Source organism: Symphalangus syndactylus, chromosome 8 (assembly GCF_028878055.3).
Source record: "Symphalangus syndactylus isolate Jambi chromosome 8, NHGRI_mSymSyn1-v2.1_pri, whole genome shotgun sequence".
In the NCBI taxonomy this organism is placed as follows: domain Eukaryota; kingdom Metazoa; phylum Chordata; class Mammalia; order Primates; family Hylobatidae; genus Symphalangus; species Symphalangus syndactylus.
In genome coordinates this window covers 128,526,455-128,552,176 of record NC_072430.2, presented here as the reverse complement: position 1 = coordinate 128,552,176, position 25,722 = coordinate 128,526,455, and the positions used below count along the sequence as shown (strand labels likewise).

At 41.3% G+C, this 25,722-nt stretch overlaps 1 protein-coding gene across 1 annotated transcript in view; it reads left to right on the top strand.

The window, feature by feature from the left end:
- The window catches only part of WDFY1 (WD repeat and FYVE domain containing 1), a 71,974-nt gene that overhangs the window by 26,444 nt on the left and 19,808 nt on the right, over positions 1-25,722 (top strand). The window contains exons 3-8 of the mRNA XM_055290787.2: positions 1,676-1,743; positions 7,436-7,509; positions 14,020-14,074; positions 18,684-18,834; positions 20,965-21,077; positions 24,617-24,743. Of these exons, the coding sequence (XP_055146762.1) occupies positions 1,676-1,743; positions 7,436-7,509; positions 14,020-14,074; positions 18,684-18,834; positions 20,965-21,077; positions 24,617-24,743 (588 nt within the window). The remainder of the gene's footprint in view (positions 1-1,675; positions 1,744-7,435; positions 7,510-14,019; positions 14,075-18,683; positions 18,835-20,964; positions 21,078-24,616; positions 24,744-25,722) is intronic.

Below are 25,722 nucleotides of genomic sequence, written 5' to 3'. Positions count from 1 at the left end.
GAATCTACATTGCCCCGTTAGAAATACAAAAATGGGTCAGGTGTGGTGGCTCATGCCTCCAATACCAGCACCTTGGGGTCCTGAGGTGGGAGGATTGCTTGAGCCTGGGAAGTCAAGGCTGCTATGAGCCGTGATTGCACCACTGCACTCCAGCCTGGGCCACTGAGTGAGACTGCGTCTTAAAAAATGACTCACACCTGTAATCTCAGCACTTTGGAAGGCCAAGGCAGGCAGATCACTTGAGGTCAAGAGTTCGTGACCAGCCTGGCCAACATGATGAAACCCCATCTTTACTAAAAATACAAAAATTAGCTGGGCGTGGTGGCGTGCACCTGTAATCCCAGCTACTTGAGAGGCTGAGGCAGGAGAATCCCTTGAACCCGGGTGGTGGAGGTTGCAGTGAGCAGAGATCGTGCCACTGCACTCCAACCTGGGTGACAGAGCGAGACTCTGTCTCATAAATAAATAATGAATGAGAAATATAAAAGTGATTGTCACAGAGTTGGCAATGGGGACAACAAGCTGGTTATGAGTAACTACAGAGGCAGAGCAGGGCGATCACCCGTGGAGTCCCCGGCATCCTCGGGATGCAGGAGATGGCGAGGCCTGGCACCCAGAGGCCCTGAGAGTGCAGGAGCAGGAACTGCAGGGCTCCCATTGTTTCTATGAGGTCATAAACCTGAATATTAAACTTTGGCTTCTTTGGTCGTTTGTCATTTTCCTGCATGTGCACAGGATTTCCTCATCGCCCTGTGCGTGTTCCAATGAAAGAGGGCCCCAGAGATGTGATGTGGAATGATTTCCTCCAGGGTGCAGAAGGCAGAATTGCCATGCCCAAGCCCGAGCCTGCTGTGTGCTCCCGGTGTGCGTGGCACCCCTCTCCATGGCACTCCTCCATGAGCCTCTTCCTACTCACAGCCACCGCCTTCCTCTTGGCCCAGACGGTCTACTACCAAGTGCACACAATTTGTTTTTACCAAGAAAAGCAGTTAACAGTTCTGTTTTCTTTCTATGTCATTATGTAATGAACATTTTCTTTTTCTTTTTTTTTTTTTTTTTGAGACAGAGTCTCGCTCTGTAGCCCAGGCTGGAGTGCAGTGGTGCGATCTCGGCTCACTGCAAGCTCCGCCTCCCAGGTTCACGCCATTCTCCTGCCTCAGCCTCCCGAGTAGCTGGGACTACAGGCGCCCGCCACCATGCCCGGCTAAATGTTTTTTGTATTTTTAGTAGAGACGGAGTTTCACTGTGTTAGCCAGGATGGTCTTGATCTCCTGACCTCGTGATCCGCCTGCCTTGGCCTCCCAATATGCTGAGATTATAGGCATGAGCCACCGCGCCCAGCTGAACATTTTTATATTATTAAAATGATTTGAAATTCTGATTCATAGGTACTGCATAACTTACCTTATATCATCATACTTTATGTGACTATATATAGTATGTATATGTATATGATGTGCATATATGATATGCTTTATATGTATCTGTATATAATATATATGTTATATACTATATATGTACATGTACATATATGTATATATTTGTCCAGTTTGTCCAGTTAATTTTATAAGGTCAGGAAATAGTATTAAACAAATTTTAAAAATTAAGTTCTCCTGGAACACAAAAGATAAAATTACTAAAAACTACTCTATTTTTTGTTTTCTTTTCTCCACAGAACCATCCGGGTATGGCTGAAAAGAGACAGTGGTCAGTACTGGCCCAGCATTTACCACACAATGGCCTGTAAGTACCTGAACTGTTCCATTTGAGAGAAATGTCTCTAATGTTTTTGATGATTTAAATTTCAAAATGTCGGTTGAGTATGGTGGCTCACACCTGTAATCCCAGCATTTTGAGAGGCCAAGGTGTGTGGATCACCTGAGGTCAGGAGTTCGAGACCAGCCTGGCCAACATGGCGAAAGCCCGTCTCTACTAAAAATACAAAATTAGCTGAGTGTGGTGGCGTGTGCCTGTAATCCCAGCTACTCAGGAGGCTGAGGCAGGAGAATCACTTAAACCCAGAGGCGGAGATTGCAGTGACTCAAGGTCACTCCACAGCACTCCAGTCTGGGCGACAGAGCGAGACTCTGTCTCAAAAAAATAAAAATAATAAATAAGTTTCAAAATGTCTGATTAAATATTGCTGCTAGATTTCAAAATGAGTTTCTTAGTTGCCTAATACCTCTGGCAGGCTGTAATAAACTGCAGGAAAGTCTATGGCTTAACTGAAGCAGACTTGAGCAAAACTGAAAAAAAAAAATAGGAAAATGAACATGTTCTCCTCGATTTTTCTTTGTCTTAATTTGGCCAACTTACGTTAGTAGTAACTTTGTCCTTTGTAGTAGCTGATATCGACACTAAGAAAGGACTGTGCCCTGCCTAGCTTCATGACTGCCCAACCTTTTCACAAACCTCTGGACCTATTGAGAGACATGGTCCAAGGTACAACGCATTCTAAATAGATAATTTTCTCAGCAGTCAGTTATGTTCTATAAATAAATCTGGACAATGAAGCTTCTGCTTTGAGACTTTAAAGCAGCCCTGGAGGCCGGGCGCGGTGGCTCATGCCTGTAATTGCAGCACTTTGGGAGGCCTAGGCGGGCGGATCACCTGAGGTTGGGAGTTTGAGACCAGCCTGACCAACATGATGAAACCCCATCTCTATTAAAAATACAAAATTAGCCGGGCATGGTGGCGCATGCCTGTAATCCCAGCTACTCAGGAGGCTGAGGCAGGAGAATCGCATGAACCCAGGAAGCAGAGGTTGCAGTGAGCCGAGATCACACCACTGCACTCCAGCCTGGGCAACAAGAGCAAAACTCCATCTCAAAAAAAAAAAAAAAACAAAAAAAAAAAACACACACACACACACAAAAACAAAAAAAATCAGCCCTGGGATATACTGACATAAGATGACACATAAACTGTAGCCCTTCATGTGAATGTAAGCAGCATCACCATCCTTGTCTCCCACTTCTTTTCTTCAACCTTTCTTGAAAAGAAAGCCCTGTAGAAAATGCCTGGATGTCACCAAAGTTCAAACAGGGAGTCAACTCCGTTATGCCAAGTAGCCGGACAGGAGGCCTCCATAGCTGCTAATTTCCTTGAGGCTTGGTCCTTAATGAGTGATTTTCCTCAGTTAAGGGTTTGAATACACAGAGGACCCCCCCTAAGAAAAGAAAAAAGGCTTTAGTGCATGCTTGATGGTTTGTTACTGAAGACCGTTATCAAGTTTTCCAAAGAAGAGCTCTTGACAGTGGTTGCAGATGCTGCTGATGCTGTCCACTGCTTTCTTAAGAGGTATTCCAGGGCTGTGGAGTTTGTTATAAAGACAGAGCAGCCAGTTATTCAGCAAACTACATCTCATCAGCTTGAGTCATCCTCTCAGGCACCTCCTCCTCTGGTAGCACTTTCTCCTTTATACCTATATTTCATTGTGCATGCAGCATTTAGGTTCTGTAATAATTTTCACAAAAGGTTAGTAGTTTATTAGGATTTTTTATTTTTCTGCCTTCTACCAACAGCCTGGACAGGCTGGCCAGCCTCTCTGTCTTGGTAGTCATTCCGTGAAATTGAGAGAGACCTTTTGGAACCCTGGTATAAAGATAACTATTATGAAAGGAGCAGTAAAGCTTTATAATACATAGGACATTTGAAGACTTCTTGAAAACCTGATCATAATTTATTGTGCCAAGCAGTGGCATCTCTTCTGTTACCCATGTCTGCATGTAGTGTGGATGCATAACCTTGGTTCTCACACTAAATTCTCACCTTGAGATATGAAGTAACCGATGTCTTAGTGAAGGTGCTTATGGAGCCTGTCTGATAAATTTACTTTGGAAATTTTGGCAGCAGGGCAGAGGTAGGTGGGACATCCTGGGCCTCTGAGCCCACCTGTTACCCAACCTGCCCCAGTCTCCCAAAAAGACTTCTGTTAGGCTGACTCCTTACTTTCCAGTGACCCAGAGATAGATCTGAGAGCTGGAAGTAGCAACAGCCTGAGGAGTGCATATCAGTGCTGGGAAATGTTTTGTCATCACTGGGGAAAATTTTGTTAATACTATGGCTCTTATGCTTCCCACTCTTCCCTTCCTCCATCATTAGCATTTTGGTCATAGCTTAATCTCCGAGTCCTTAACCATGAAGTTCATGCTCATTAGAATAGAGACAGAGACTGAGACGGATTTTGTCCCATTTTTAGTTCAGTTACTCCTTGACTTGCATTTCCCCCAAATAGTACAACTTTGTAATGAATTTCTCTCCCAGGACGCCAAAACCTTAGCAGTAGAAATGTGTGTGCTCTCTTGGCTGTTAGATCTCGGGCAAGTGGCAGTGGATCTCTCTGTCTTCAGCCCTTTCTAACTTGGCTTAACTGTCCCCTCCTGAAGGAGCTTCTAGCTCAGGAAGGAGGAACTTGAAAGAATAGACACAGCTTCGCAGTGGGTAGTCGACACCTGCATGTTTGTATCTGCACATGTTCAGTGGGTTACTTCTAGATGCTTCTTTATTGCTTCTATTTGTACCTATATCTGCTGATAAAACTGCAGGTACACCACAAGAAGAAAACAGAGTGAATGAATTGTGAGAAATAACTGCATGTCTGTTTTAGAATGACTTTTTATTTCAAAATTAAATTTAGGATACAAAAAGAATGCCATGTTAGTTCTAAAAGCTATCTGCAGATTATCCAATTTAGGATGTCTTAGTGGTTATATCCACCAATTTAAACTTTTTCCTGTGACTTGACAGAGTGATCAATAAGCCAAGCCTTAGTATATTGCTATATGCAGTCCAATTATGTTCTATAACATTACCTCACATAAAAAATAACTTTCAGAATCTGCTTTAGCTGAAGAAAAATGGTAACTCTTGGCTTCTATCTTTACTGTGTACTTCATGCCTTTTTTTTGGTAATATAATTTTATGAAACCATCACAACAGCTATGCAAGGCAGATAATATTTTTACCATTTTGTGAATAAGCAAGCTGAGGTTAGAAGGGTTAAGTTGGTTGCTTGTCGTTGGAATTCCAATCCATGCTCATCTGTGACTCCAAACCTATGCTTCTCACCACAGTAATGGGTAGGTCCACACACTTTTTGTGCAAAGGGCCAGACAGTAAACATTTGGACTATGTGGGCCAATCTCTGTGACACCTACTCAATTCTGCCTTCCTGGCATGCAAGCAGTCATAAGCAAGACATAAATGTTGCATGTGAGCAATCATAAGTTATACATAAATGGAGCATGCAAGCAATCATAAATGAAAAGGTCTGACCATGTTCCAAAAAAAAAAAAAGTATTTATTAACAAAATATGCAGTCAGCTGAATTTGGCCCTTTGGTGTGATCCAAAGTTTTAAACATTTGATTTTGGACTGCAGTGATGGCTTTTTAAAAGTTCATTGACTTGGCTGGGCACGGTGGCTCATGCCTGTGTTCCCAGAACTTTGGGAAGCCGAGGCAGGCTGATCATTTGAGGTCAGGAGTTCGAGATTGGCCTGGCCAACATGGTGAAACCCTGTCTGTACTAAAAATACAAGAATTAGCCTGGTGTGGTGGTGGGTGTCTGTAATCTCAGCTACTCAGGAGGCTGAGACAGGAGAACCGCTTGAACCCAGGTGGCGGAGGTTGCAGTGAGCTGAGATTGCACCACTGCCCTCCGGCCTGAGTGACGGCGAGACATCATCTCAAAAACAAAAAAAAAAGCGAACTGATTTGAAAGATGATTCCTAATTTGCTTTATATCCAACCCCTCCCCTTCTACATTAAATTTATATTGCTTATCTCAATTAGAAACCTCCTTTCTAGGGAGAGAGCCAGGATATTACTATATAATACAAAACAAACTAAGGAAGCCTTTCTTTTCTTTTTCAAATGTTGTAGTTGTCTAGCTTCATAAAGTTACCCAGCACTTTGTAATTTTTACACAAAAGAGGGATTTTTACATATTTATGTTGTTTGTTATAGGGTTGGGCATTAAAAAAATTGAAAAGAAGCTTAAAACTAATGCATTTAGTGCCAGCTAGAAAGCAAGCAGAAATGATGACAGTGAATCTCTAAACGCATCAAAGCGTGATTTGATTTGTCAAAGATAAGTGTACGCATGGTTTATTAAAGAACATTTTGATTGTATAAAGATATGTATATATATCTTTGTGGTCATAATACTTAAACTTGATCGTTCTTTTAATCTCAAACATCACTATGTCGGATAAGGGTATACAGGCTCATGGTCAATTCTAATTGTTTTGTGCACAATTTCAGTACGTACCTTTCAGAGCCAACTACATAGTTCTTGGATGCAACTGAAACAGTGTCTATGGTCTGATCATGCAGTTAGCTATGTTTTTGCTTTGGGGTACAATCCAGTATTATAGTTTACTTCCTTCCGTTGGCGAGGATATCAGCCTACTAGAGAGAGAACTTTAAACTGTATTCAAATGGTGACTTCATTTAAAAGACATTTTTTCTTTTATCTTTTTTTTTTTTTTGAGATGGAGTCTCACTATGTTGCTCAGGCTGGTCTCAACTCCTGGCCTCAAGCAATCCTCCTACCTTGGCCTCCCAAAGTGCTGAGATTACAGGCATGAGCCACCCTACCCACCCGTCTTTTAAGAGAAGTTTTATTCCAAAGTAAATTCAAATTTGTTTGTTTTGTTTTGTTTTTCCCTAGCATGCATTTCCTTGTTTTGGTTCTTCCATTGCTAACTAAAATTCCTTAGGCTGAAACAAATCCAAATTTTTTTTTCCAAACGTTCCAATGTATAAATCACTGTAATTCTAATTTTTGGTAAAAGGAGACAATTTAGAATTTCTCCTTTCTGAAACTCATTCTCTAGCCCGTGATTTCTGGAAGAAGGTAGGGTAGAACATGGAAGGAGTGTTTACATGAGGAGAGGCAGCTGTTCTTCCAGTCACATAAGACTGCTATGGACAAGGAAACCTGTCTGCACCTCACAACTCACATATGCCATATATCTGCACCTCACATATGCTCACATATGCCATAGAATGGGAATTCTGGTGCTAGGAACCCATCTTTGCACAGCTACTCTTTGACATTTGATGGGAAGGGTGGCAGGGGCGGGATGACCTCCTGAGCGTTTGGGCAGCAGGTCACACACTACACGCACTGGTTCCGAAGGCTTGCCAGACTACAGGTGGGACTTTCAGTCAGATGAAACTTCATGCTGGCTCGCTTCACCCAGCATTATCGAAATAACTAAGAAGATTTGTAAAATCAAGGTTTTAAACTAAGACAACAGAGAGAACTTTAATAACATTTTCAGTATGTAATTTTTATAAAACATTTTACCCTCTTTCAGTGAACCTAAATTATACAGTTCTTAATCATGTAGTTCTTAATCAATCACTTTGAAGAATGACTTAAAGTGCTTAGCGTTGCTGGTAATGTGGTCTTTGTCTTTCTGGCAGCTCCTTGCTCTGCTATGGCTTACCATCATGACAGCAGACGGATATTTGTGGGCCAGGATAATGGAGCCGTAATGGTAGGTAGCTTTTAGAATGTGTTTATTATGTTCTTTATAGTATATTCTTTATATTGACCTCCCATGTCCCATATTGGCCAGTTAACTTTGGATTAACAATGGATGCTCGATTGTTTGGCATGAAAAATGTTTAATTTAGGCCAGGCATGGTGGCTCACATCTGTAATCCCAGCACTTTAGGAGGCCAAGGCGGGCAGATCGCTTGAGCCCAGGAGTTTGAGACCAGCCTGGGTAACATAGTGAGACCTCATCTCTACGAAAAATAAGAAAAATTAGTTGGTAGTGGTGCACGCCTGTGGTCCCAGCTGCTTAGGAGACTGAGGTGGGAGGATGGCTTGAGCCTAGGAGGTCAAGGCTGCGGTTAGCCGAGATTGCACCACTGCACTTTCACCTGGGCAACAGAGGGAAACCATGTCTCAAAAAAAAAAAAAAAGTTTAATTCAGTATAGATATTTGATCAAAAATGGATTAAATTAAATTACTGCTTAATTTTAAACTAGTTTCTTGGAGCTCAGAATGCTGTCATAATTGATAGCTGGGTGCTCAGGCTGACCCACAGATCATAGCCTTCATAGAGTGAATATGTCACCTACAGCAGCCCCCATCCCTCAGCTGTGATGGTGGAGAGCCTCTGTCACTGTGTGTGTGTGTGTCTGTGTGTGTGTGTGTGTGTGTGGCCATTTAGCCAGCAACTCACAGAACTCTTTAAGGCAATACTTCTCAAACTATCTTTGGCAAAGGACCTGATATTCAAGTTTCTAGTCTATTATAGACTGGCATTTTTGTGCGTCAAATTGTATGCATATATTTATTTTTTCTTAATTGAAATATAACTTACATAACATAGTTACCATTTTAAAGTATATAATTCTGTGGTCTTGTAGTATATTCATAAGATTGTGCAACCATTACCATTCTCTAATTCCAGAATATTTTCATCACCCCTCCCTGCAACAAAACCCCATACCCATTAGCACTCACTCTCCATTGCCCCTTCCCCCAGCTCCTGGAAATCACTAATTTACTGAATCCAAGGATTTGCCTATTTTAGACACTTTATATAAATAGACTCATACAATATGTGTGGCCTTTTATGTCTGTCTTTCACTTAGCATGATGTTTTTAAGATTCATGCCTGTTTGAATTAATTAATTCTTTTTGCAGTGGTTAGTATTCTATACTGCACTTGGTTGATCCCTTTATTAGTTGATAGACATTTGGGTTGTTTTCATCTTTTGGCTATTATCAATAATGTTGCTATGAAAATTCATGTACATGTTTTTATATGAACATATTTTTTTCTATTCTCTTGGGTATGTATACCTAGGAGTGGAATTGCTGGATCATATGGTGACTATTTTTTTTTGAGACGGAGTCTGGCTCTGTCACCCAGGCTGGAGTGCAGTGGCGCGATCTCAGCTCACTGCAAGCTCCGCCTCCTGGGTTCACGCCATTCTCCTGCCTCAGCCTCCTGAGTAGCTGGGACTACAGGCACCTGCCACCGCGCCTGGCTAATTTTTTGTATTTTTAGTAGAGACGGGGTTTCACGGTGGTCTTGATCTCCTGACCTCGTGATCCGCCCGCCTCGGCCTCCCAAAGTGCTGGGATTACAGGCATGAGCCACCGCGCCCAGCCGATATTGAACTTTTAAGCAACTACCAAGCTGTTTTCCATAGTGGCTGCACCATTTACATTCCCACCAGGAACACACAAGGGTTCTGGCTCTCCAAATCCTTGTTAACACTTGTTATTTTCTGCTTGTTTTGTTTTGCTTTGTTTTTGTTATGGTCATCCTGGTGGGTGTGAAATGGTACCAGATTGTGGTTTTGATTCGCATTTTCCTAATGACTAGTGATGTTGAGAATCTTCTTAGGTGCTTGTTGGTCATTTATATCTTCTTTGGAGAAATATCTATTTAAGTCCTTTGCCCATTTTTAATAGAGTATTTTTTAATTGTTGACTTGTAAGAGTTTTTTTCTGTATGTTAGATACTAGACCCTTATCAGATATATGATCTGCAAATATCTTCTCCTAAGAGCTGCCTTTTTACTTTTTTTTTTTTTAAGTTTGGTGAAGTCCAATTTATCTTTTTTTTTTTTTTTTTTTGGCTACTTAAGCTTTAGATACCATATCTAAGAAACTATTGCCTAATCCAAGGTCATTTATATCTGTAAAGATAAGTATAAATCATCAAGATTTACACCTGTATTTTCTTCTGAGAGTTTTATAGTTTAGCTTTACATTTAGATCTTTGATTTATTGTAAGTTAATTCTTATAGTGGTATCAGGGAGGGGTTCCACATTTATTCTTTTATATGTGGACATCCATTTATCCCAGCACCAATTGTTGAAAAGACTATTTTTTTTCCCATTTAATTTTCTTGGCGTCTTTGTCACAGTGCCAGCCAGGTAGAGAGCCAGGGAAGAGTTTCCAGAAGTCAATGTTATAGTGGCTTGATGGTGCGGGGCAATAGGGAGGCACCCTAGGGCGACTGGAGAATTGGGCAGAGGCCAGGTCATGCAAGGTCTTGTAGGTCTGGGTAAAGCTTTAAATTTTATTGTAATTGCAGTGAGAAGCTGTTGAAGTGTTTTCAGCAGATGAATAGCATGATATAATTTATATTTTTCAAAGATCCCCCTAGCTGCTGGGTGGAGAACGGATTGAAGCATGGCCAGGGTGGTGGTGGTGGGAGAATCAGACTGTTTTAGTGGCCTGGGTGAAAGGACGGTGGCCATGAAGAAGGACAAGTGGATGGACTTGAGATAAGTCTTGGAGACATCTCAGATAAGTTGGCTGTGTAGAGGAGAGGAAGAGATCGGGTGACAGCCAGGTTTTTGGCTTGAGCAGCTAGGTAGGAAGTAGTATTGTTTGCTGAGAATGGTAAGGCTGGGCGGGGAAGGCAGTTGGAAGGAGAGGGGACAGTGAGAGCCAGCCTAGTTTAAGATACCAGTGAGCTTCCAACTGGCCATGTGAAGTTGGCACAGGATAAACAAAACTGGAGTCCCAGAGAGGTCTGGGCAGAGGGCATCATCATCAGGTCATTTTTCAAGCCACAAGAATGACTGTGAGTAGCTGGGGAGGGGAATGAAAGAAGTCAGGGCCCAGACCTGCGGCCTAAATAATGACAGTGTTTTGGAGTGGGGTCAAAGGGGAGGCCAGCCAGGGAGGAGGGGAAATGATGATCCTTGAGTGTGACTTTAAGGGGCCCAGACCACCTTATGTAAGCTGAATTTCCTGACCTTGCATAGCCATGCCAATCATTGAGGGAACTTACTAAAATACAGATTCCCCGGCTCTATGCCAGACCCAGAGCTTTGGAATCACTAGGGAGAGGGCTGGAGATCTGTATAATAAGTAGCAAGTCCTCCAGGTGAACCCTAGGGTCAAGTGCTTTAGGGAAACTACACGGTTTCGCTAAAACCACTGAGGAGCAGGAGCAGGTTTCTGGGTTTTGTCAGCTCAGAAATGTGTAGCAGGCTTTGAAGGGACAAGGCTGAAAGTGCAGGTGCCAGTTAGGAGGCTGCCTCTGGACCCCAGTGTGAAATCATGAAACACTGGGGTGGTGATGGAGAAGAGGCTGTGGCCTCAAGAACTGTCTGGGAAGCAGGGCTGGGTGTGTGAATAAAGGTGCGTGTTGAAATAGAGAGCAGCTTTAAGATGACTTTCAGGTTTCTAGCCAGGAGTTAGCTGTCTTCAGAGACAGAAAAGATGCTGATCTATTTTGGGGAAAGGTGATGAGTTCAGTTTTGAGAACTGACCTTGGGTGTTTTGAGAACTGAACCTCAGGGTTTGGTCTGGGCAGGGGTTGGGAGTTCGCTGAACATAGACGTCAGTGGAAACTACAACGGTGGCTGCCGTGAACTAGAGAGAGCGGGTAGATTGAGAAAAGCAGAGGGCCAAGGTCACATTCCTAGGGAAGTGTCAATATTTAAAGAAAAGCCAGAGGACTGGGAGCCTAAAGGAGAGACAGGAAGAATGGGCAAAGTGGGAGGAGAGCCAGCCAGGACAGTGCAGCCACAGAAGCCGGAGGGCAGTGAGTTGCAGTGGGGAGGTGAGTAAAGGTGTCAAGGGCAGGAGGGAGAGGATGAAATTGGGCCTGGCTAGTGCCCTTGGGATGGCACTTAGAAGGCAGCTACTGATAACAAGAAGAGCCTTTCCATGCAGTGGGGTAGCCCTGGTGAGCCATGGACTGAAGTGTGACTGGGAAATGAGGGAGCCAGAGAGCCTGAGGGTAACCAGAGTGGGCTGGTCACTAGAGGAGATTTTGGCTGAGAAGGGGTCAAGGAAAGTAGAAGTATAGTTATGAGAGTTTCATTGTTTTTTTTTTTTTAATGAAAGAAGCAGCCTTGGACCAGGTGTGGTGGCTCATGCCAATAATCTCAGCACTTTGGGAGGCTGAGGCAGGAGGATTGAGCCCAGGAGTTAGAGACCAGCCTGAGCAATATAGTGAGACTTCATCTCTACAAAAAATAAAAAAATTAGCTTAGTGTGGCATACCCGTGTAACCCCACTACTCAGGAGGCTGAGGTGGGAGGATCACTTGAGCCTGGGAAGTGGAGGTTACAGTGAGCAGAGATTGCACCACTGCACTCCAGCCTGGATGGCAGAACAAGACTGTCTCAAAAGAAGGAGAAAAAAAAAAAAAAAAAAAAGAAGCAGCAGCCTTGATGTAAGGGCCGAGAAGAAACATCCAGTGGAAGGGTCAGGCTCCCTGCCCACGCAGTTCACACAGCAGCAGGCGGCAGGTGAGGGTGCTGGAAATGCATGACACAGTAGTGAATGCTGAAGCTCTCCATTTTAGCCTTCAGAAAATTTTATAGAAATATCATGATGTGCATACACACATATAACGAGAAGCCACTAAGTATAAGCTTCATATAGTGCAGTGGTGCAGTGCTGGTGCATTCATCTCCCTAGGGACCCTTCTTGAGGCCTTCAGTTCAAGGGGAGACTGTCATTATAGGATGGCACATAAGAACTGTTACAGTTGTTCAATGGAAAGGGACAATTCAAATCCAATTTAGCATTAGTTAGCAATTGATCAATTGCTTTTCCACTGAATACAGATTAATATATACAGTGCTGATACATTTTTTCTACTTTGCAAAAACAAGATGGAAAACAAGAAATCTGTATTCTTTTGTGTGCTTTTTTCCCCCCTCACTCTGGTATGTCAGCAATTCATAATATCCATGTCAATTTAGCATTGATCAATAATAGTATTCTTGGCTGGGCATAGTGGCTCATGCCTGTAATCCCAGCACTTTGGGAGGCCAAGGGGGGGGTGGATCACTTGAGGCCGTGAGTTCAAGACCAGGCTGGCCAACATGGTGAAACCCCGTCTGTACTAAAAATACAAAAAAATTAGCTGGGTATGGTGGCTCGCACCTTTAGTCCCAGTTACTCAGGACTCTGAGGCACAAGAATCGCTTGAGCCAGGAGGCGGAGGTTACAGTGAGCTGAGATTGCATCACTGTACTCCAGCCTGGTTGACAGAGTGAGACTCTGTCTCAAAATAATACAATAATAATAATAATAATAATAATAATGGTAGTAGTAATTAGTGATTTTTCTTTAGAGTTTTATCTTCATAGTTTTATGTTGAGGTTTTTTTTTGCAGTAAAACACATGTACTTTAAATTTCTTTTCCAAGTTATAAAGTATTACATCTATAGAAAGTTTGGGGCCAGGTGCAGTGGCTCACGCCTGTAATCCCAGCACTTTGGGAGGCTAAGGTGGGTGGATCACCTGAGGTCAGGAGTTCGAGACCATCCTAGCCAACATGGTGAAACTCCATCTCTATTAAAAATACAAAAATCAGCTGGGTGTGGTGGTGCACTTCTGTAATCCCAGCTAGTCGGGAGGCTGAGGCAGGAGAATCGCTTGAACCCGGGAGGCAGAGATTACAGTGAGCCGAGGAAGCAACAAGAGCGAAACTCTGTCTCCAAATAAATAAATAAATAAATAAATAAAATTTGGAAAATACAGGAGCATAAAAAGACAAAAACCACCCACAATCTCAAAATTTCTCTTTTGTTGTTGTTGTGTTTGTATATTAAATAGGTGTACTTTCCCCTACTAAATTGCTGAGCTACCCAGTGCCCTGTTTTTACTGTAGCTGAGAGCTCTGTTAGTGAGGGGTCTTTGCAGTTTTGCTTTAATATGCAGTGTCTTGAGGGATTTTTTTGTGTCACTAAGAGAATAAAGTTTTGTAGTAGGAGGGAGAAGGAATACAGAGTGCTGATTTGGGCAGGAAGAAGTGGACACAAATCCCATGCTGATCAGCAGCACTTACTTCATTCAATTTGGTCTGTTCTCCCAACGCACTGTTGGCCTGAGGACAGGTCTGTGAAAGAAGCAATTCATATCATTCCTAAACAACTCGTCTTAAGTCCTAGGTCTTGTGATAATCATTTTTAGATTTTACTTCATTTTTGAAAGTTAAGTTTCTGTTGTTTTTTAAAACCATAACTCTTTTTTAATTTTTAATTTTGTGTATTTGCTTTTAGGAATTTCATGTTTCCGAAGATTTTAATAAAATGAACTTTATCAAGACCTACCCAGGTAATTATAATACACATTATCTTGCATACACATACATGTAGACATACACAGAACTATAACATCATCTCTTATGATGAAAATTAGATTTTCACATTTTTTAGTTTTGTTACCCCCACAATGCAAGAGACTGTTGTCTTTTAGTGATATTTCAGCTTTTTCTTGCTCATTAACATTTAAAATTTTGTATATCAGGCACATGTATCAGATTTAACTAACCATTCTTTTATTATTGGATATGTGTACTGCTTCCATTTTTTTGATAACGCACACTACTCTTCATACATGTATGTGTGTGTATATAACTGTGTGTACGATGTTTTGATATGTGTATACACGTGTGTGTGTATTCTTGAATAAGTGTATACACATATGTGTGTGTGGGTATTCTCGACTGTTATTCTGACTCTAATCCTATAATTCATTGTTTCTGTTTTGTTTTGTTTAAATAGAGACGAGGTCTCAATATGTGGCCCAGGCTGATCTCGAACTCCTGACCTTAAGTGACCCTCCCACCTCAGTCTCCCAAAGTGCTAGAATTCAGATGTGAGCCACCACATCTAGCCAAATTCTATAATTCTGATTATTTAAGACAAATCCCTAGGTGCTCAGTGAGGAATTTCTTTTTTTCTTTAAAGACAAATTCCTACGAAGTGGAATAACAGGGTCAGACATTAAAAAGTTTTTTAAATGCCCTAGATTTATTTTGCAAACTGCTTCACAGCAATAGTCCAAGTTTTTACAGTCTGCGAGTGGCGGCTGAGAATACCTGTTCATGAAGTCTTCACAACATTGCTGCCTTATAATTTCTTTTTCCTGTTTAATAGTCAAGAAAGTTCTCAGTTTGAAAATGATTTAAGCTTTGTTTAATGTTGACCATTTGTCATCTTTTCTGAATGTCCATTTATGATTTTGCACATATTCCCAGGGAGCTGGAGTGTTTTGTAACTGAATTGTAAGCACTTTTCACTACAAAGCTATCAATACTTTGTGGCATCTGTGACATATACCTTTTTTTCAGTTTTTACTTTGTTTTGTAAATTTCAATATTTTAAAACTTAAGAAAAGCAAGATCCCAATGACAGCTTCAGATTGAAGTCGCAAAACTAAAGCATTTTGATTAAGTTGTGGATTCCCATCAGACCAATTAGCTGATTCCCAGAAACTTCACAAGAAGACATAACATTTAGGCTCATTTCATTCACTCTATACTTCTAAAATTTTATACTTAATGCTTGTGGATAAAGGTAAAAATTAGAGTGTATATGTGTTGTTCATCTTGGTGAATGTGGTCTAATAATAGGATACTTTAATAAGAAGGCCAAATTGCCTTTCCCTACATATTGTTTCACCTGTTCCAAATTTAAAATAGGAGAAAAGCGTCCAGGCACGGTGGCTCACCCCTGTAATCCAGCACTTTGGGAGGCTGAGGCAGGTGCATCACTTGAGGTCAGGAGTTTGAGGCCAGCCTGGCCAACATGGTGAAAATCCATCTCTACTAAAAATAACAAAAATTAGCTGCATGTGGTGGCACATGCCTGTAGTCCCAGCTACTCAGGAGGCTGAGGCAGAAGAATCGCTTGAACCCGGGAGGCGGAGGTTGCAGGGAACCAAGAGCGCACCACTGCACTCCCGCCTGGGCAACAGAGCGAGACTCCATCTCAAAAATAAATCAATAAATAAAATAGGAGAAAAGTGATGTAACAATGACCATACATTTGCCCTTGGAGTATGTTGGTCAGGGAAACTGTTTTATAACAATGAATGATAACACTTTACAATCTTGCATTGAGTAATGTACTAGCATTATGGTGTTATTATAACATCAGAAGCAACTTTGAATTCTCAGCTATCATATACAGGTTTATCTTTAAAATAATCAGGAATCCATAAATTCCTTTATGAGGTATATACCTACGAGTTTGGAGACCTTTAAATGCCTGGCTTGGAGACCCTTAAATGCCTGGTCAATGTTTTTGTCAAAAGGCAAATTCCTTAATAAATTATTTCATCTGGCCAGTTGTGGTAGCCCCCACCTGTAATCCTAGCACTTTAAGAAGCCAAGGAGTTTGAGACCAGCCTGGGCAACATAGAGAGACCATACTGCTATAAAAAATTAGCCAGCCATGGTGGCACACACTGTAGTCCCAGCTGCTTTGGAGGCCGAGGTGGGAGGATCTCTTGAGCCCAAGACTTAGAGATTACAATGAGCCATCATCAGACTACTGCACTCCAGCCTGGGCAACAGAGTGAGACCCTGTCCCTTTTTTTTTTTTTTTTTAAAAGCGTGTGTGTGTGTGTGTATTTTTCATCTGTCATTAAGGATCAAATTATTTCATATTCGCATCTCATGTTATTATCTATATTTTGGTTGTCAAAGTTTTTTTTTTTTTTGAGAAAGAGCCTTGCTCTGTTGCCCACACTGGAGTGCAGTGGCGTGATCTTGGCTCACTGCAACCTCTGCCTCCTGGGTTCAGTCGATTCTCCTGCCTCAGCCTACCTAGTAGCTGGGATTACAGGTGCGAGTCACCACGGCCAGCTAATTTTTTGTATTTTTAGTAGAGAAGGGGTTTCACCATGTTGGCCAGGCTGGTCTTGAACTCCTGGCCTCAAGTGATCCTCCCGCCTCGGCCTTCCAAAATGCTGGGATTATGGGCATGAGCCACCACGCCCCGCTGGTTGTCAAAGTTCTTTATGGGCTATAAGGCAGCATAGGTTTCTTGTGCAGTGGTTCTTGGACCTTTATATTTAATTGACTAATAACATTTTAGAAAACATTTGGAGGACTAATATAGGGATTGCTTATTTTTTATTTTGCCAAGTGAGAGTTTAAAAACTAAAAATGAAGCAAAATAAGCATGACTGTATCTCACCATACTTCCATAAAAGAAAGGATATCTAAAAAAAACCAAACAGCAGAAAGGATATAATCTTAGAAATAGGATGGCTCTTCCCAGGAAAAAAATAGCTGACTATTCACTACAGCATCTTTACCACAAACTAGTTTAAACCCTATGACTGTTTGGCCTGAGTTTAACAACTACAGGTTTAGTGGAAAAAGTGTTTTGAGTCAGACCAAATTAATCTATCACTTATTAGACTTTGGGCATATATTAGTATTTACATTTAATTTATATTTATAAATATTTAATAAATAGTTAATATTTGCTTCTCGGTTTTCTTACCTGAAAATCAGTATAATAATACACACCCTGTAAGTATTTATGCAAATTAAATATCATTAAAGCAGAAAAAGCATTAGGCTCCACATCAGACACTGAGACAGATCTTTCGAGATAATGGCCTACTCAAATTTAACATTATTTTCAGTTTTAAATTTTTATTTTTTAATTAGAGACAGGGTCTCGCTGTCTTACCCAGGCTGGAGTGCAGTGGTGCAATCATAGCTCAATGTAACCTCCAACTCCTGGGCTCAAGAGATCCTCCTACCTCAGGCTGCTGAGTAGCTAGGACTACAGCAAGTGCCACCATGCCCAGCTGGTTTTTAAAAATTTTCTGTAGAGGTGGGGTCTTGCTTTGTTGCCCAGGCTGGTCTCCAATTCCTGGCCTCAAACAATCCTCCTGCCTCGGCCTCCCAAAGTGCTGGGATTATAGGCGTGAGCCACTGCTCCCAGCTGAATTTAAGATTAATAGCTATCATAGCATCCTTTAAGTTTCAGAATCCTTCATGAGTATTTAATTGTTCAGTGTAACCTTTTAGCAGTGGATGAATCTGACCTTCACGTAGACTTTTGGGGAGATCCCTTCAGTTCTTTCTAAGCAGTCTGTACAGCTGAGAGCAAGGTCCGCAGTTTCTCTGTCTGGCCTTTGACTTCATTCATCAGACTGGACGCTTATTAAACATCTACTGCATGCAAAGTTCTGTACCAGATGAAGTAGAAGGCAGGTTACACTGCCCCGGTGTGGCTTATAATTGACCTGGAAATATTTCCAGAGTTAGGTAATATCTCCTCAGATATGACAGAATACCTTCCTCATTCTCAGCTGTTATTTTGGAATAGAGAACTTTACAAAAGCTTTGTCTTTATGAATAATAAAATGTTACACACTGATAAAAAGTATTCCAGAAACAAAACACGTAACACCATTTTTTAATTTTAGAAAACTGCCATTGCTCTTATTTAGAATGCCAGTGTTTTCTGAAGGTTCCAAACACTGAAGTTACAGACGATTAAAACATTGCACTGTTACAACTGCTGCTTTCCACATGGTTCTTGTTCATACAGTTTTTTACAGCAAAGTAAAAATGTTCTCTTGATCATAGCAAAAAAAAAAAAAAAAAAAAAAAAAATCTATTCTATAATCTATCATTTGATTTCTCCTTGGGCATTACTCTTTAATGATTCCTAGCTTCTGGTGGCCACGCCTGTGGGGAGCAGAGGGCAGGGCCTTGGAAAGAGCCTGTGCTAGTTAGTGAGTTTGTTGAGCTGGGGCGGGTTGTCTGAAATATACTCACAGAGGACAGGCGTTTCCAGTACATTCTTGTACACAGCTGTGTCCTGGCTGAGCAGATTGAGAGGCTGAGCCTCAGTTCTTCCCCGTAGAGTGCTGTTTCTGGAGATGACGTCTCTTCACCTTTCTGTTCCTGCAGCTCATCAGAACCGGGTGTCTGCGATTATCTTCAGCTTGGCCACAGAGTGGGTGATCAGTACCGGCCACGACAAGTGTGTGAGCTGGATGTGCACGCGGAGCGGGAACATGCTCGGGAGGCACTTCTTCACGTCCTGGGCTTCGTGTCTGCAGTATCCTTCAGAGCCACGGACCTCTCCTTCCCCTGGCCTCTGCTTCTTGGTGTTTGGTTCTGAATCTCATCCCAAATTGCTAACTGAGATCTAAAGACTGAATGAAACCTATTTAAGTTTGTGCAAAAGTAATTGCGTTTTTTGTTTGTTTGTTTGTTTGTTTTTTTACCATGGAAAGTAATTGCAAAAATTGCAATTACTTTTGCACCAACCTAATACATATTTCACTGAAAATCCAAGAACTTCCGTATTTGCTTTTCTTTGCTGTAAATTGGGTTTATTAAAAAAATAATGAAATGAATTGTTCTGTGCTGGGAGGTGCTATAGGTTTTTAATACAAAATTGTGGAAAACCCAAGCCCATTAATGCAAACCCTTCCTCTCACATCTTTGTGTTTCTAATGGAAAGACTTTTTATTGTGCGAAGAAAGGAAAAAAGGATCTTGTCTTCTAGTAATTGGTTATTTGCAGACTCCGTAAGTATATATACTGAATATTAAGGGTTTATAGCCCTGGGGTTTGTTCCTAAATGGGCTACAAGGAGTTTTACACAAAACTTTTGCTTAATGCTTTTTTGTGTGTGGAGAGGACCCGTAATGCTTATAATACTCTCAAAGATGGCTCAGGATCCCCCAAAATGCTAAAAATCACGGCCTAAAAAATTCCTGCTACTACATGGAATTTGCTTCATGTAGAGCTCGCCCTTACCTAAGGATACCTCTGCCTGCTGTGTATCTTAGTCATGGCAAGATCAAGGTTAACAACAGGCAGACACCCCACAGTAGTTTCTCTCTGAGTTGAATGTCTGACATAGTAAAATTCCGTCCATTGAAAGCCTTTCTTTAAAATGTTTGCTACAAATGAATGCACAGCATGAGATATTTAAAATAGTACCATATACTTTAGGATCAAACAAGCAAAAAATACTCTGATATAGTATGTGCTACATAAGCGTTTTTGTTATGTGCTAGGCCTCTCATAATGGATTTGTAGAAAATGACACAGAATCACAGTCATGCCCTAGTTTACAGTGTTCTTTTTGACCCGTGTTTTGGAAGAGTGATAGTTACCCTATTGTAAATGGCTTTCCTATTATAAATAGTAGTTAACATGTCGTGTATAAATTTCTGGTTTTTCACAAATATCTGTGACCACAAATTGAGTAATGAGTTGTGACCAATAGTTAATATATTTTCTAAATTTAAATGTACTACCACCACAAATAACTGCGTTTTGGATTATTAAACTATCCACAGTAATTTAAAGTGAATCATCCTCTTCATTTATAGCTAAATTCTCTAGGCCAAAAGAAACATGGATTCGTGTCTTGTATTTACTGTCAGATTTACATTATTTTCAGAGACATTTCATAAATAACCATTACGTTTCAGAGTTTTCTTGCTGTTTTCAGTAATTAGCAATTTCTTTTCCTTTTCTTTTTTTTTCTTTTTTTGAGACAGAGTCTTGCTCTGTCACCCAGGCTGGAGTGGTACAGTGGCACCATCTCAGCTCACTGCAACCTCTGCCTCCTGTGTTCAAGCTGTTCTCTTGCCTCAGCCTCCCGAGTAACTGGGATTACAGGTGTGTGCCACCACGTCCAGCTAATTTTTTGTGTTTTTAATAGAGACAGAGTTTCACCATGTTGGCCAGGTTGGTCTTGAACTCCTGACCTCAAGTGATCTGCCCGCCTCGGCCTCCCAAAGTGCTGAGATTACAGGCGTGAGCCATTGCACCCAGCCCAGTAGTTATCAGTTTTACTCTTTGACACTTTATTGTACTTGATTATATCTACTTGTTTTCGTGGGTGTCTGCCCTACCAGCTCTTTTTTTATTGCCAGTTCCTGGGATCTTGCTTGATATAGTAACAGGCACTCAGTGAGTTCCTGTTGAATGAATGAATATAAACTTTCTCAGTAATAACAGCTGTTTTAATTTTTACCTTCAATATTTACATATTGCATGCTTTTCAGTTGGGTGTTTCCTTTCTTGTTACAGTTTTACGTGTATGCTTATTCTGTTTAAAATGCATATTTTCCAACTTTGAAAACTAACTTTGACTAATGCTGGTATCTCTCTTATGAGAGGATTTTCAGGTGATTTCTATTCTACATCCTTGACTGCTTCTCCTCAGATATGACTTTGACACTCAGTATGCTTTCGTTGGTGATTTTTCTGGGCAGATCACCCTGCTGAAGCTTGAACAGAACACGTGTTCAGTCATCACAACCCTCAAAGGACATGAAGGTAGGCTATATTATCACCCAAGAGGTTTTTTTTGCCTAACTTGGACATCCAAATTCAGTTCTCTGCTACGTGGATTCATGAATGCTCTGTTCCTCATGATCTGTCAGATTTCATTTTGATTGGCCAGATATGGGATTTAGAGTGAAAACTAAGTGAAGGTGGGGTGATGGGTTCATTTCATATTGTTGAAATCCCTTCTAAGTTGCTTGTGAGGATAATACTTTCTACATTGCTTACCTTTTTAAATTAAGTTATGGCTGACACATTGGTTCACACCCGTAATCCCAGCACTTTGGGGGCCGAATTAGGTGCACCACTTGAGGCCAGGAGTTCGAGACCAGCCTGGCCAACACAGCAAAACTGCCTCTCTACTAAGAACACAAAAATTGCCAAGCATGGTGGCGCATACCTGTAATTCCACCCCTAGCTACTCGGAAGGCTGAGGCAGGAGAGTCACTTGAACCTGGGGGGCAGAGGTTGCAGTGAGCTGAGATTACAGCACTACACTCCTGCCTGGGTGACAGAGTGAGACTCTGTCTCAAAAAAATAGAAATAAAAATAAAATAAGTTATTGTGTTGAGAAGACCTTTAAAATTACTTCTAACTGGTAAAAACCTTTTGGAAGAATTGTTGTTATTACTTTAAAAAAATTTGTCAGTTTCTAAGCCCCTGAGCAAGACCTGATAAATACAATTAGAAGAAATGTGTGGGCTGGTTCAGCCTCTGCTTGGGAAACATACCCTGTGTAGGGACCGAGGGAAAAGAATTACTGGGTGGAATTCCATTTCTGTAGTGCAGTGGGTTGGTGAAGCTCTGTGGAGGGGTTTTTAAAGTCCATTGGTTGTATTGAGTGACTCGCCACATACACGTGTAATAAAGAGGTTTCATTAGATGCTGTATTGGGCCATTCTTGCACTGCAGTAAAGAAATATTTAAGACTGGGTAATTTATAAAGAAAAAAGGTTTAATTGGTTCGTGGATCTACAGGCTGTACAGGAAGCATGGCACCGGCATGCTTCTGGTGAGGGCCTCAGGAAGCTTACAGTCATAGCAGAAGGTGAGGTGTGAACAGGCACATCACATGACAAAAGCAGGAGTGGGGGTGTGGGGGTGCCACACACTTTTAAACAACCATATCTCAAGGGAGCTCATTTACTAACTCAAGGAGAGCACCAAGGGGATGGCACTAAATCATTCGTGAGAAATCCACCCCCATGAGCCAACTACCAAGCCCCACCTGCAACATTGGGGATTACAGTTTAACATGAAATTTAGAGGCCGTGCCCGATGGCTTACACCCGTAATCCCAGCACTTTGGGAGGCTGAGTTGGGCAGATCACTTGAGGTCAGGAGTTTGAGACCAGCCTGGCAACATGGCAAAACCCCATCTCTACTAAAAATACAAAAATCATTAGCTGGACGTGTTGGCAGGCGCCTGTAGTCCCAGCTACTTAGGGAGGCTGAGGCAGGAGAATCTCTTGAACCCGGGAGGCGGAGGTTGCAGTGAGCCAAGATCATGCCATTGCACTCCAACCTGGGTGACAGAGGGAGACTCCGTCTTAAAAAAAAAAATATATATATATATATATATATAAACGAAATTTAGAGGGGACACATGTCTAAACTATGTCAGATGCTAAGCTGTAATGGATTGCAGTTTTCATACAGATCACAAGATCACATACTGATATGTGTCACAAAGTACAAGCTTTGAGGCCATTTGGTTTATGGAGAACTGGGGAGTTGCTGAAAGAATTAATGATGGACTTATTTATGACCATAGTAAGCGTTTTAGTTGTAACAAGTTATAATAAATGTACACTATGCTTTCTATGTAATCTATTTAGGTGAAATGGAGTATATCAAATCAAGGACCCTGTAGGGGAAAAGAAGAAAAGAGAACAGCAAGTTAAAATAGCTTTGGGCAGGAAAGCAGAGGCCCGTGAAGAAACCACTTTCTGTTTATGACTAATTCTCTCATGACCCCCAGGCTCGTCAGTTTTTTCGGGGTTGCTAAAGGCAGAATGAGTTCTGGTAACTACCAGAATGGGTATTGGTTTTCATGCTGAAAGACCGTATTTATCTGCTCTTAAGCCTCTAACTGAAATGGATGGCACATAGATTACACAGGGTCGAAAGTCATGTGAAACTAACCTCTGAAGCCTTTGCAGAATATTTCTTTGTTTCTACTTTTGTTCTGTTTTTGGAAAGTGTATGTGATAAAGTAGTTTCTGTTTGCTTTTGAATATGGCATCATTAATTTTCTATATACCTACCAAAATTATTATTAGCTTGTGTGGCTGGTTCAGTTTTACTAAGTTGATTAATGTTTTTTCTAGACAAACAGCAGTCGATGAACAAGGAAAGGATCTACTGAAAGATATACCTGTAGAAAGAAAGATTTCCCCAAGGGTTTCAAATTTGATAAGTTAGCCAATAGAAAGTATGAAATGTGAAGTTCAGATTTTTCAGTTAAATTATTTGGCATAATTATGTAGTGTACAACAGACTTTTTTCTGTGGTACTTAATGTACTTTTCTTAAACATAGACATCTTGGGGTAAAACACCTGCCAGGTCCCAGAGACCCAGAATAATCTAGATTTTTTTATCTTGTGTAGGTTGGACACAGTAAACTTTACTGGTTTTTCTCACTAAATATTAGTAGCAATTTTTTTTCTTCAGTAACTTTTTCTGAACATTTCGTATGTACGCTACTTTGTAATTTTTGGCACAGAACAAGGAAAAACTGCTTTAAAAATCTTTGTATTACAAGCAGTTTTTTTTGTTTTTGTTTTTGTGTTTTTTTTTTTTTTTTTTTTTTTTTTTTGAGACAGAGTCTCACTCTGTTGCCCAGGCTGGAGTGCAGTGGAGCTATCTTGGCTCACTGCAACTTCCACCTCCTAGGTTCAAGCAATTCTCCCACCTTAGACTCCGGAGTAGCTGGGATTACAGTGCCTGCCACCATGCCCGGCTAATTTTTTTTTTTTTTTTTTTTTGGAGAGACAGGGTTTCACCATGTTGGCCAGGCCTAGTCTCGAACTCCTGGCCTCAAGTGATTCGCCCTCCTTGGCCTCCCAAAGTGCTGGGATTACAAGTGTGAGTCACCATGCCCAGCCCCAAGTAGTTTGATGCACAGTTGAAAATTCTAATCTTATGACTGTGGATAATGGTGCTGTCTTCTGTATGACTCATGCTGGCATGGTTGAATGACCCGTTGTACACCATGAAGGTACCTTTTTGCTTAAAGACTCAGCTTTAACGAGTCTTTAAAACGAGTGCAGGGCTTTCTTCCTCCTTAGTCCAAAGAGCACTTGCCACTTTTTCTCTCAAGGAGTTACCTTGTTGAAATATCTGATTAAGGCAGGCATAGGATAGAGATGCAGGTGAGGACTTTGACCATGGAAGGTTGCATGTAACATGATACTAAGCTATTGTCCTAGTTTGGTCTTCAGCTGTCAAATGTGTACATCCTGATGTAGAGTTATATTTTACCTCTCCCCTGCCTCCCTCCCTCTCTCTCTCTCTCACAAATCCCTAGGTAGTGTCGCCTGCCTCTGGTGGGACCCTATTCAGCGGTTACTCTTCTCAGGAGCATCTGACAACAGCATCATCATGTGGGACATCGGAGGAAGAAAAGGCCGGACGCTCTTACTTCAGGGCCATCAGTGCGTGACCACTTGTGGGGGTGGGGAAAGAATCCGAGTTAGTGGGGAGCTAGTGAAAGGCATTAATAGTCTGATACCACTTTCTGCAAACCCCACGTTCTAAGATGGCAATTATCATTGATAGGGCTCAGTTCACTTTTAACTGCTTTCTGTCAGCCCCGAGTGTCTGATGTTTAGTAGCAATAAACAAAACAAAACCAAAAAAAAAAACAACAAAAAAAACGAGTGCAGGGCTTTCTTCCTCCTTAGTCCAAAGAGCACTTGCCACTTTTTCTCTCAAGGAGTTACCTTGTTGAAATATCTGATTAAGGCAGGCATAGGATAGAGATGCAGGTGAGGACTTTGACCATGGAAGGTTGCATGTAACATGATACTAAGCTATTGTTGAGCTGGGAGCCTAATTGTTTTTTGTTCTTTGTTTTTTTATTCTAAAAGATATTAAATTAAGAAATGTTGCCTAGTTTGACAGTGGAATTCACCTGAGTGATACCATTGTACATTTAGGATCTTGCCCTCTAGCCCTGAAAGAAAAAGAAATACATCTTCACCCTGCTTTCTTTTCTTTCCTTTTTGGCTAGGCTGCAGCTGTTACTATAATCACAGTCAAGCTGAAAATTAGCTGAGGAAACATATTGTACACAAGTATAACAGGCCAAGAGCTTGTTTCCTTGGGCATCCTAAGGGGTAGTATGACAGGCATGCAGGAGGGACAGAGGTCTTCACCCCATCTGTGTGTGTGTCTGTGTGTGTTTGTGTATGCACACTAGTGATCTTTGTGGTGTTTGACTCCTTGTTCATATGAATTGTGTTCAGTAGGGGAGCTATACCTCCTTTATTCTTGTTTCTGAACAAGTAGGTAAATCTTATGCATCTGAAAGGGAAATCATGGTGATTGGTCCCAAAAACCATAGCCCTCATCAAATCTCTGGCCTACAAATCTTAATGACTGATTTGAAAGTAGTCGTATATTTTATAGAAA